This window comes from Haliotis cracherodii, unplaced genomic scaffold (genome assembly GCF_022045235.1).
Source record: "Haliotis cracherodii isolate W230 unplaced genomic scaffold, xgHalCrac1.p SCAF_1, whole genome shotgun sequence".
NCBI classification, from domain to species: Eukaryota; Metazoa; Mollusca; class Gastropoda; order Lepetellida; family Haliotidae; genus Haliotis; species Haliotis cracherodii.
Window position 1 is genome coordinate 49,322,101 of NW_027266264.1, and position 11,649 is coordinate 49,333,749.

Consider the following 11,649-nt stretch of genomic DNA (forward strand, 5'->3'; position numbering starts at 1 on the left):
GACTCAAGACTGACAGGTTGTAAACAGGTCGTGTTTGTGCAGCTGAGCATACCTAACTCCACTGGCATTATATGCATGTTAAATAGAAACGTACATCAAATCACCATCATAAATAACTGACTGTAACTGCGTCCAGCTTTCGTAGCCTGCATTTGCTTAACATGAAGCAATCCAGAGCTGATAGTATTAAAAGCAATGTTACATTCTTTCAAAACATGTTCAATCATAAACAAGCTGTTTAGTCTTGTTCGAGGGTACAACAAGTAGGTGTCAGTAATTATGCAGACAGCTGTCACAGTTGTTAAGCTGAAATATGGCACCCTTATAACATCATCAGGATTTCAGTATAACGCGTTAGGTTAGGTCCTTGTGTCATATTGTCCGCTTTCTTTCTGAATTTCGCTTATTAATAAGTAAAATTTCGGATTAAAATTCCTTGGGACAATGAAACACGAACAGTGCATGCCTTATCCCACCTAGCCTCGGGTTGTTCAAACTGTGTCTCGATTTATGTATTATTTATAACTTTTGAAAATTCCAAACTTTCGTTTTGGTTAAACTGAAATAGAACCTCTGAAAAAAGATTTTTTCGATATAGCTGACTCGATTTCATTGTTTATAACCTGAGAAACTTGGCGTTCAGTCACTGCAAATAACGAAATGCGAAAGATGCGAGTGCCCCATGCTCGCATTATTAAAATTACACATTATGAGTGATAATCGTTAGGATAGATTACAAGAGCTTCCACTAGAGCCGATCTCGTGCATATTGAGGTCAGGTTCACTGGGCGTGCTCATGACAGAAAGAGTGACGTATATATTATGATAAAGCTTCTAGTAAACAATGCACCATTGTCTGTTAGATTGCCATTGTAAATGCTGGGGAATACATGAGAAAACATACTACTCTATGGATAACAACTGGTGCATTGCATTCCATGTAGATTCTTACACCGTTATCAAGCTGGAGTGACTACAATCAAGTAATGAGAGGTATATATACGTGATATGTTGCGATAAGCAGCAGATTAAACAGGTTATAAATAACAAGAAGCACATAGAAAATTGAATGAAACCAGATGTTGGGTAAGAATAATGAATAGCTCAGAGGTAACGGAGCCAGATGTACAGTAAGGATTAAACAGTTGTAACGAGCTGATTGGGTGCTAATTAATAACAATCTATTGATTGATTAGGTGTCTCTAGGCAGACGGAATGAAAATACCCTTGTTCTCTGTTGATCAAAGGTTTGTAACGGCGGAAATTATATGACTTCTGTGAGTGTTCTTTTTGTGTAGTCCTAATGTTTGGTAGAGAGGATTAGGACTTTGTTAAACTGAGAAGGTCTGCTGCAGCTGGTGGTCTGAGACAGATGATTTGATATCTGTGGTGGCTGTTATATTGACATTATTAAACGAATAACCAGCTGCGGGCAGTCAGGAATAGTCTGTCCCGACTGAATGGTGTAAGCTCCCGAGACTATATGCTAGTCACTGTCATTCAAGACCATAAGGGTGAGTGAGTATGGTTTTACGGCGCTTCGAGCAATATTCCAGCTGATTCCAGCAATTTCACGGTGGGGGCACTAGAAATAGGTTTCACACATTGTACCAGGGTCTTGACCGAGCGAATGCTATAACCACTAGACTAACCCCCACCCACCCCACAGCAACTCCTCCCAAGAACAGAGACGAAAATGGCACACATGTCAACTTCAGTGAGAAACTTCGCTGAAGTCAAGTCTATTCTTTACATGACGTGATGTTGTCATTTATTTACGTCATGAACAATTGATGACGTCACATCGTATGGTTCTCAACAATGAGGCACCACTCTAGAAACTCCCCAATGCGGGCGAGTACTGTTGGAGGGAGATATAACTGTAATTCAGTAACCTGGCTACTTGTTAATTCGGACGATTTCACGGGAACCGGTACCGTCTGAATTAACAGGGGTTATCTGTATTCGACTTGACGATTACTTATTTTAATGAAGTATTTGGAAGCATTTAACCTCATAACAGTAATCTGAATAATGTCCCCCAAAGTACTCATCTTCTTCATTATGCAGTAACCCAAAGCTCCACCCAAACAGAGAAATGACTACGTTACCTTTTATTTTTTAAAAATGCACCCCCTTCTTAAATGCCAATTACGCGGTTCAAGAAATTGATTCATTTCAAACTGACACGTCCCAAACAACGAGTGATGGTATTTTACAGCAGCTGTTTGCTGCACTAGCTAGGCAGATGAAGACGATGTCTGCCACAGCTGGAGTGTTAGACGGTGTGTGCGTACAAGCAATGTGATGTCGGTACAGAGCGAGGGTGTGTTGTATGTGTCATCATGGCTCTGTTTACTGATGAAGGCACTGGTCAACGCAACAGGGACTAGGTGCCTGGTTTACTATAAATAGATTAGCGAAATATTTCTCAACGGCGAAAAGAGCGTTCGTCTGCCAAGCAGTATCGAGCCCTACTATTCTGATATAGATAAGGTAGCCCATTTGTTACAAACACTTTGCTCCTAACATAAAATGCCTTTAGTGCACATAATTGTTTATTTGAACACCTGTAACTAACTCGAGAAGTAACTTCGGCTTCATATAAACAAATTGTTGGGATATGTTTCTGAAATGTGAGGAGGGGTGTAGGATTTTTATTTTTGTCCAACCAACAAACACAACTAGACACGGGTCTTTTAAAAGGATTTATATTTAGCGACCGGAATTTTTTTCCCGTTTTTTTTTCTAACATTGAAGAGTCAACTGTTTCAAAAAGTAGCGATTGGGTACGACGAAACGGAATCACCGTGTCACCTAACCTGACCAATCTATTTGCGAAGTCACCTATTCTAGAATCCCCATTGGGAGTTGGTGTTTTTAGATATTTGTAATGAAAGAATATCTGTACAGGACTCGTATCCGCCCTGAACAGAATGTTGGGCCACTTCATTTTGGCCAACACAGTGACAGCGCATGATTATCACTGACGAGCTGTTCTCCATGAGGTGTTCTTTGTAAATGTATGAAACGCCTGTAAAATATTTATGAACGCTATTCACAGGTGATTGATTCGTATTCGTTTTTGGCCAAGATACGGCCTCGTAATGTTTTTTGTTTAACGCCGCACTCAGCAATATTCCAGCTATATAACGGCGGTCTGTAAATAATCGAGTTTGGACCAGACAATCCCGTGACTGACATCATGAGCATCCACCTACGCATTTGGCATACGATGACATGCATCAACCAAAGTCAAGCGATCCTGACGTTTGAATATTTGCTACTACCACCAAGATCTGCACCCGATCCCGTTAGTCGCCTCTTTCGCCAAGCATGGTCGCCTTTTACGACAAGCATGGGTTGCTGAAGACCATATTCTACACCGGATCTTCTTGGGTACAATTTAGCTGTATTCCAATCATATCACAAGTTTGATGTGGAAGACTTTCAGATGTAAGACCACATTGGTGAGATCCACATGTATGGTGATCACTAACACAGAAACCTAATCACGGTGACACTGGGATTCGAACCCATCACAAAGGTTTCGTATAAGGGACGCAACTCGTCACATTGAATTCAGGCACGTTAGACGACTGGGCCAACCATCCCCCTGTTGTTACAGGAAAGGGATTTATTGTCAACCTGGGTCAATTTTCACAAGTACAATTATCGAACCTCTTTATTATGAGACTGATTGGTGGTGCATGAAATCACAGCGGCCGATTTGTCGAACAAGACCCTGAACGTTGAGGGGACCGCGTGAAACTGTTTTACGTCAGTCAGCAATGTTACAGTAACAACTGAACCTCTTTAGTCCTGGCAAGTGCCCGGACTAGAGAACAATGGGTACGCTGTCAAGTCCTTAAAATTATATTTCACGTTCTTAATTATAACGTCCGGAAATTCAGAGTTACGGGACAACAACATGTCGTTGTTTGTGGGCAGAGGCTCGTCCATCAACGTTGATGTCACATGACAGTTCAGATTTTACCGGTGGCAGCGCTCAGTGTCGACTATCAACCCTTATCTCAATCGCCCTTTCGAAACAATCATTGGGCACTCGAACATTATCTGCTTTAAACTCCTTCAACTTTCTCCAATGTCCAATGTGTTTGAGAGTTTCACGTCGTTTTAATCGGCTGTGAAATGTCTGGAATTTGGATGATACGCCAAAGTGGTAAAGTTCGCCACTTTTCCAAATCAAAGGAACAAGTTCCTGGCATTCCCGAACTCATTCCAGTTGATCTTGCATCAAAAGGGACATAACTCTGATCGGTGAGGCGTAATGTCACTATTGAACCAGACATATTTTTATAACAGTACAGTTTATTCTCAGAGTAAGCTAAGATCTTACATCACATCATTTATTTTGCAACAATATAGCGATCCGTCTGTCAAGCGACTCAAATTCAGAAAAATCGTTTCAGTTCATTTTGGCAGATATCTCGGGTTTGACTGCCGTTAATGGACCATCTGTATCTCAAGTACGTGAAATCCGTACGTGCATTTAGATGAGTCATAAATAGATAAACCTTGAGTTAGAAATAGAAAAGCCCTCCAGTGTATCACGAGGCCATGGCAAAGGTCAGCAACGTTGGATATAAATATTTGGTTGATAACGCGGCTAGAAGAGATTGCTGGGAGCCATGTTCTACTTGTCTGCCTTATTGTTTGGTCTCGCAGCTGGTGCTACAAACCAGGGCATCCTCAGTTTATTTCAACAGAAATTCACAGGAGATGTAAGTTATGATCATGTTCTTGTTGAACCGAGAAGATCCGGGTTAGAGTATGTCTTCAGCAAGTCGTAAGAGCCGAATATTCTTGTCGTAAGAAGCGACTTGCGGGATCGGGTGGTCAGGATCGCTAACTTGTTTGATGCATGTCATCGTGACAAATTGCGTGGATAGATGTTCACGATATCAATCACTGGATTGTCTAGTCCAGACTCATTTATTTACATACCGCTGCCATATAGATGTAACATTGCTGGGTGCGGTGTTAAACAACAAACAAACAAACAAATATGTTTCTTGTTAACGTACTGCTATTTTCGTCATGTGTCTTATCAGTTTCCACCGTGTCAGTGTCACACGTGTGCCGACATTGTCAACGACCATCCTCAATACTTTGTGGTCGTGGCTCAACAGAATAGATCACTTGAATCATAAACTAGTTGGTTTAACTTCTTTGAGGGGCCCTTCAAAACCCGAATTAAAGAACATCAAAGCTCGGTTTCCAAATGTGACTCCAAGTCAGTTCTATGAGACAACATCCATGACAACCCCAGCCACAGGATCCAGTGGGACAAAGTCAAAGCCCTCATCACCAACTTCAAAGACTTCAAAATCAGGAAACTCCAAGAAGCTATAAACATAAAAAGACTCCAACCATCAATCACCCGTCATCAAGGCTGCTTCACCCCAACCCCCACCCCACCCCCACCCCCACCCCCACCCCCCTGCGTACCATCAACTCATCAAAGACCCCAATCAGTCATGATCCCTTTGTATATGCTGCTGGGTTCATCTGTCAAGATGTTTACCTTATATCCCCCGTCTTGTGTACATAACAGGCTTCTCCGCTCTATTGTAACTACATCCCTATCTGCTCAACTGTACACTGCCTCATACCTGTATATATGCTCGTCAACCATATTGTGTACATGACTTGCTTGATAACGGTGTTAGAACCTACACCAGCACGTCGCCCTTATTTGTAATGAAGAAGTTGTTAATCGATATATCTTATCCTTACTTCGTTGGTACAGTACAGGTGGACAAACGCAGCCATGTATTGTGTCCCCTAGTTGTGAAAGACACGTGATCCTGAATTCTGTGTCCTCTCAAAGTGGGTTATAGATGTCTACTGATATGTCTTTGTGTCACTACTCGATCTGCATCGGGTCATCAGGAGTACGACATAATCAATACAACTATGTCGCTAAATAATTTATTTTAAAAAACATCTCGTAAAAATATATTTTTGTGACAGACAATATCTCCTTCTTTACCAACAGAGTGAAGCATAACTATATGTTTCAAGCATTTTCTGGGATTTATTTCTTCTTCGATCAAATGAAAAGTGTTTGAAATATTTAACCGTATCTTTGACAATTTGACTTTAAATCTGTCATTCTCAGTTTCACGTCCTTTTAAATGGGATAGGTTAACATATGGTGTTCAGGTGCCTTAAATTTTAACTCACTGTAACGACATATGTTAATCTATGAAAATACTTGAAAAATACATTCACTATCTTAAAAGAGTTAGATGCTGTGTCTACAGACTAGCAGACATGCTTAAATTCACCAGTCGGAATGTTACTAAAATTCTGAAATACTACCCACGCCAAACTGAGGCACCGAGCTTAACCATGTGGGGAATCGGACCTTGGATTTCCGAACATCCGTGCCTCATACTACCCACCACAACCAGGTGTATTTTGCCACGGTATAGCTGGAATATATGCTGACTGGGTTTTATCGAAAAAATAAATTGTTCCCGAAACTTCTGGAAAAAATATTGCCTGACACAAAATTTACATTGTTGCAAGTTGTTTTCTTTTTAAAAAGTCAGGCTAATAGTTTTAAGTACAAGATATATGGTGTGTAGCTGTAGCTGAAGAAATACCTGATCTCGATAAAAACTCCCAGACCCACAACTACCAGAATAACAAATGGTCGTGCCCCAACAGAAATGATATACTGTAAACTACCTTTATAACGAACACGCTTATAACGAACTGACCTATATAACGAACATAATTTTTATTCCCGGCTATTTGTTGTTATTGTGATGTAGATATGCTTATAACGAACTACGGTTATTACGAACTAAAATCAGTGGTCCCTTTGACTTTGTTATAACCGTAGTTTACTGTATTTAAAACTGATCTTAAGGATTATGTTCTTATTGAGGGCACATACTACGGACACACCGACACAGGCATGTGCCAGTACAACCCACCAAGCCTGCCACCAGCAGCCCTCAGCCCCAAAATAAAGTATACAGTAGCTCTCAACAAACCACAGTTCCAAGACTCTTTCGGATGCGGAATGTGTTTCAAGGTAAACGTACTTGTCTCACATGGAATGTCATGTACTGTGATTACATGTTAAGCATGCCTCATTTCAGAGGTAAAGATGTTAAATTTCGGGATAACACTGATGTTTACAATTTTCTGTATCAACGGACTATGTTTCCTATATATGGCTAAATACATTTTACTATGTACAGACGCCACTCATATAATCGTCCGTAAGACCGTTGTCCGGTTTATCGAGGTTTTGTTGAAATTTCCCCTTTCAGTGCTGCTTCCATGATGATAACGCAGAATGGATGTAAGGCACTATCACGCTTGAATCAGTGTTCTCAGTCCATATGATAACTATAATGTGTGTGATGTTCTCTTTGTAAACGAAGTCTACAATGTATGAAGCTATTAGTGAGGGATGTTTTATAACTGTTGATATGATTTCCCAATGCAGGTTCATGGGTCGGGGAAAGGCTCTGGAAACAGTCCCATCACAGGGGATTTCTTCGTCTTTGCAAACAACCTGTGTCCAGAGTGTCATGCTGGTCAGTAAATGTGTGTTTGTTGTTTAACGCCACACTTAGCAGTATTTCAGCTTCATGACGGCGGTCTGTAAATAATCGAGTCTGGACTAGACAATCCAGTGACTGACATCATGACCATTGATCCTCGTAATTGGGATCGATGACATGTATCAACCGAGTCAGCGAGCTTGACCACCCGATCCCGTTAGTCGCCTCTTACGACAAGCACGGTCGCCTTTTACGGCAAGGATGGATTTCTGAAGACCCTTTCTACCCCGGAACAAGTACCATCTTCTAACGTCTTTTGGTATGACGCGGCCGGGGATCGAACCCCGGACCTTCCGCTCTCCGGGCGGACGCTCTACCACTAGACCACGGAGGCAGTCTACTGATGATAAGGAATTGTAATGGAAATAAATAGTAAATAAATAACTGTTAGGTTCAGTGGATATTAGAGTGAGTGAGTGAGTTGGGTTTAACGCCGCTTCCAGTTATATCACGGTGTGTCAGCTTAATGTGGGAGGAAAGCCCGAAGTGATGCAGGTCTCAGACGTTTATCACTTCGGTGAAACCCAGGAGCACGGATATGAAACTGACAAACCTAGAAATCTAATCGGGGCAAGCCCACAATCATAGGTTTATGGCGTGCCCAATGAACGCCACTCTGCGCAGCGAATCGCGGCGCCCTTGACCACTGAGCCACCCGTGCCCCCATCAGCACTGGATATTTCATGGGCAAGAACGACACTGATGTCAAAGAGTCCGGAGTGAGAGTGTCCATGCAGTGCTTTTGTTAGCCACATGTATATAATTACTTTTGTTTGTCCCAAGAAGCAACACCCTGGGAAGACTAAGTCCCAAGTACCATGCATCCAGTGGAACCGATTTAAAATGAGAATCGGGTACAAAGTATGACATCAATGTTTGTGTGCCATCGTACCCAAATCTGTGGATCGTTGCTCATACATTACAAAACTGGCTTGCCTTATCCGTACAAGATGGTTTCCTTACAGGTCTCTGGGATATAGTATGTCAAACTCGGCCAACGTCTCAACACCTAGCATTACCTAAAGTTCTTTCGGACTACCTTTAGAATACAGTACCACAAACTTTCAAACACGTGACATTACCCTGTGACGTAATTTGTAGTATTTTGTACTTTCATAGCGCTTTGTGCGTGTATGTATATGAATGCTAGACACATTACATGCGTCTGTGCTTGTTTTTAAAGGCGACTGCCTCCTGGTCTAGTGGTAGAGCGCCCGCCCTGGTTATGGAAGCCCCCTAGGTTCTATCCCCTGCCGCGTCATACCAAAATACGTTTAAGTATGGTACTTGTTGTTACTCTGCCAGGCGCTCGGCATTAGGGGGCTAAAAAAAGGACTGGTCGGCTCGGAGTTGGTATTCAATGTCTTAGGGCGGTGTCCATGTTAAACTGCGGCACGGAATCTCAGTGGGTCATCACTCTAAACTCGGCATTAGTCCGGAGTAGTACAAGCAGCTACAAACACGTGCATGCGCGTCGCTATATTTGTGCAATAATCTTCAACCCGACATTGAACTTATTTCACCTTACAGTAAGAAGCGACAAAATGGATCGGGTGGTCAGGCTCGGTGACTTCCTTGATTGATGTCCTCGTATCCCAATTAGGTGGGTCGATGCTCATGATATCAATCCCTGGATTGTCTGGTCCAGACTCAATTATTTACAGACCGCCATCTTATAGCTGGAATATTGCTGAGTGCGGCGTTAAACAAATAAAACAATCAATCAATCAGACAAGCAAACATGAGATACGAGAGTGAATTCCAATTATCCATTGATGTTTAAACCGATAAGATCCATGATATAAACATGCTTCCAGGATCTCTGGACTTTGCCGTGTCTGGAGACGGACGCTGGAACATAGAGATCCAAGCCGTGCAGTGTCCAGTTGGAAATACTAAGATTGAATACAAGTTCCAGGGTACAAACCCGTACTACATCAAACTGCAAGTCAGAAACGCCCGGTAAGTGCCCTGAGGTTTATGTCTGTAGAAAATACACTCGAAGATAACAATACATAATTTGTAATGGGCAAATTAAAAAACAGTAATGAGAAGTTCTGGTGATATTTTAGAGCCCCCAAATTATTGACATAAGGCTAGGGCGTGAAATAGGAAACGAAACATTGGCTTGACATATACTTACAAATAGTGACATTGGTACATTGACATAGACATAGATACACAGAGACCCGTGAAGATCCGGGCTAGAATAGGTCTCCATCAACCCATGCTTGCCGTATAAGGCGACTAACGGGATCAGGTAGTCAGGCTCGGTGACTTGGTTGATGCATGTCATCGTATCCCAATTGCATGGATCGATGCTCATGATGTCAATGACTGGATTGACTGGTGCAGACTCGATTATTTACAGACCGCCGTCATATAGCTGGAATAGTGCCGCGTTAAACAAGAGTGAGTGAGTGAGTTGGGTTTAACGCCGCTTTTTAACATTATTCCAATTATATCACGGCGTGTCAGCTTAATGTGGGATGAAAGCCCGAAATGATGCAGGTCTCAGACGTTTATCACTTCGGTGAAACCCACGAGCACGGGTATGGTGCTGACAAACCTAGAAACATAATCGGGGCGAACCGGGATTCGAAACCATAATCATAGGTTTCATAGGTTAAACAAGAGTGAGTTTGGTTTTACGCCGCTTTTAGCAATATTCCAGCAATATCACGGCGGGTACACCAGAAATGGGCTTCACACATTGTACCCATGTCGGGATTCGAAACCGGGTCTTCGGCGTGACGAGCGAACGCTTTAACCACTAGGCTACCCCCCCTCCATTGATATAGAGACGCGGATATATGTACAAGGACATAAATATAGAAATTGTGGCACATAGCCTCGGGCATACACGAAGAATGATCACGTTGCATTCTGCAGCTGTCAAACTAACAGAGTAGGCTGATCATTTGAAATTTTATTTCGAATGGTTTTTGTTTTGTGCTTGTCATTTATCTTTCTCCTATGGCACGCACTTGTCTGAAATTGTTCTTTATAAACAGGACATGCGTTTTATAGCTATAAGATTAAACTGTATCTGTTAGAATACCGGTCACCGAAGCTGAAATGATGCAGGGCGGACATTACGTCAGCATGAAGCACACCGCCGATGGATTCTGGGAACTTTCAAACGGACATCAAGTGGACCAAACTGGTGGTGTTCCTGTGAAGCTGACAGCAGCCAATGGAGATACAGTCACTGACATCATTCCCAACTTGAGTGAGTTCTCCTGAACCTTCATTATCCCGAACCTACTAGTATCAATTCGTGTTAATCTGGAGAGCTTAATACATTCGGGTAACATATTTCATATATAAAGTCTCAATATTCATCTGGTCCATGTTTATGTCATAGGGAATATCTATTCTGTCTTTAAAAATCCTTGCACTCAACAATGATAATGTCTTTTTTCAGATAATAATGTGGTTTTACATGGCAAAAACCAGGTGCAGTTTAAGCTTGACCCCAGCCTACCCACGGCATAGAGATGCATGTGGCATATGTGTTGTGTCTTAACAAGCATTACCATTCTCCATACAATAAAAGATTGTACGTACCGAGTTCTTCTTATTGATTTGTTTATAACATTATTCTGGGTCCTTTAAAGTGAGTGAATAAGAGGAAAGCCATGGTGGCGCAAGTCGTAGACGTTTGTCACTTTCATAAAATCCACATAAATGGTGGTGACAGATGAAGAATAAAACTTTTAAACCAATGAATTTGGATCGTTGAACATATGAGTGATACAAGACTTCTCTGCCCCGGGGCCGATAAAGCGCTCAGATCTAAGACATGTATTTATTCTGAACCACAAAAGAAACGTCATCCCAAGTAATATTGCATGAAAAGTTGTCATTCAAATGTCTAAAATTTAACATTACCTTGTCAGGAAAAATGAAAAACAAAGCAGATGACAATAAAAACGACCGCCCAAACGCATCACGGCAACGGCCATGGTAACCCGATGCACGTGAGTTCCGTGCAAATTGAAATGCACATGCGTTCCCCCATTTCTTGACCTATAAA

The 11,649-nt window shown here is 41.9% G+C and overlaps 1 protein-coding gene across 1 annotated transcript; it reads left to right on the forward strand.

Annotated features, from left to right (window-relative positions):
* The first annotated feature begins 4,631 nt into the window (after nucleotides 1-4,631).
* LOC139465038 (uncharacterized) lies at nucleotides 4,632-11,180 on the forward strand. Its single transcript, XM_071246725.1, has 6 exons — nucleotides 4,632-4,745; nucleotides 6,923-7,072; nucleotides 7,493-7,583; nucleotides 9,428-9,572; nucleotides 10,667-10,842; nucleotides 11,038-11,180. Exons 1-6 carry the CDS (start codon nucleotides 4,653-4,655, stop codon nucleotides 11,106-11,108), a joined length of 726 nt encoding a protein of 241 aa, XP_071102826.1. The 5' UTR covers nucleotides 4,632-4,652; the 3' UTR covers nucleotides 11,109-11,180.
* The last annotated feature ends 469 nt before the right edge of the window (nucleotides 11,181-11,649 follow it).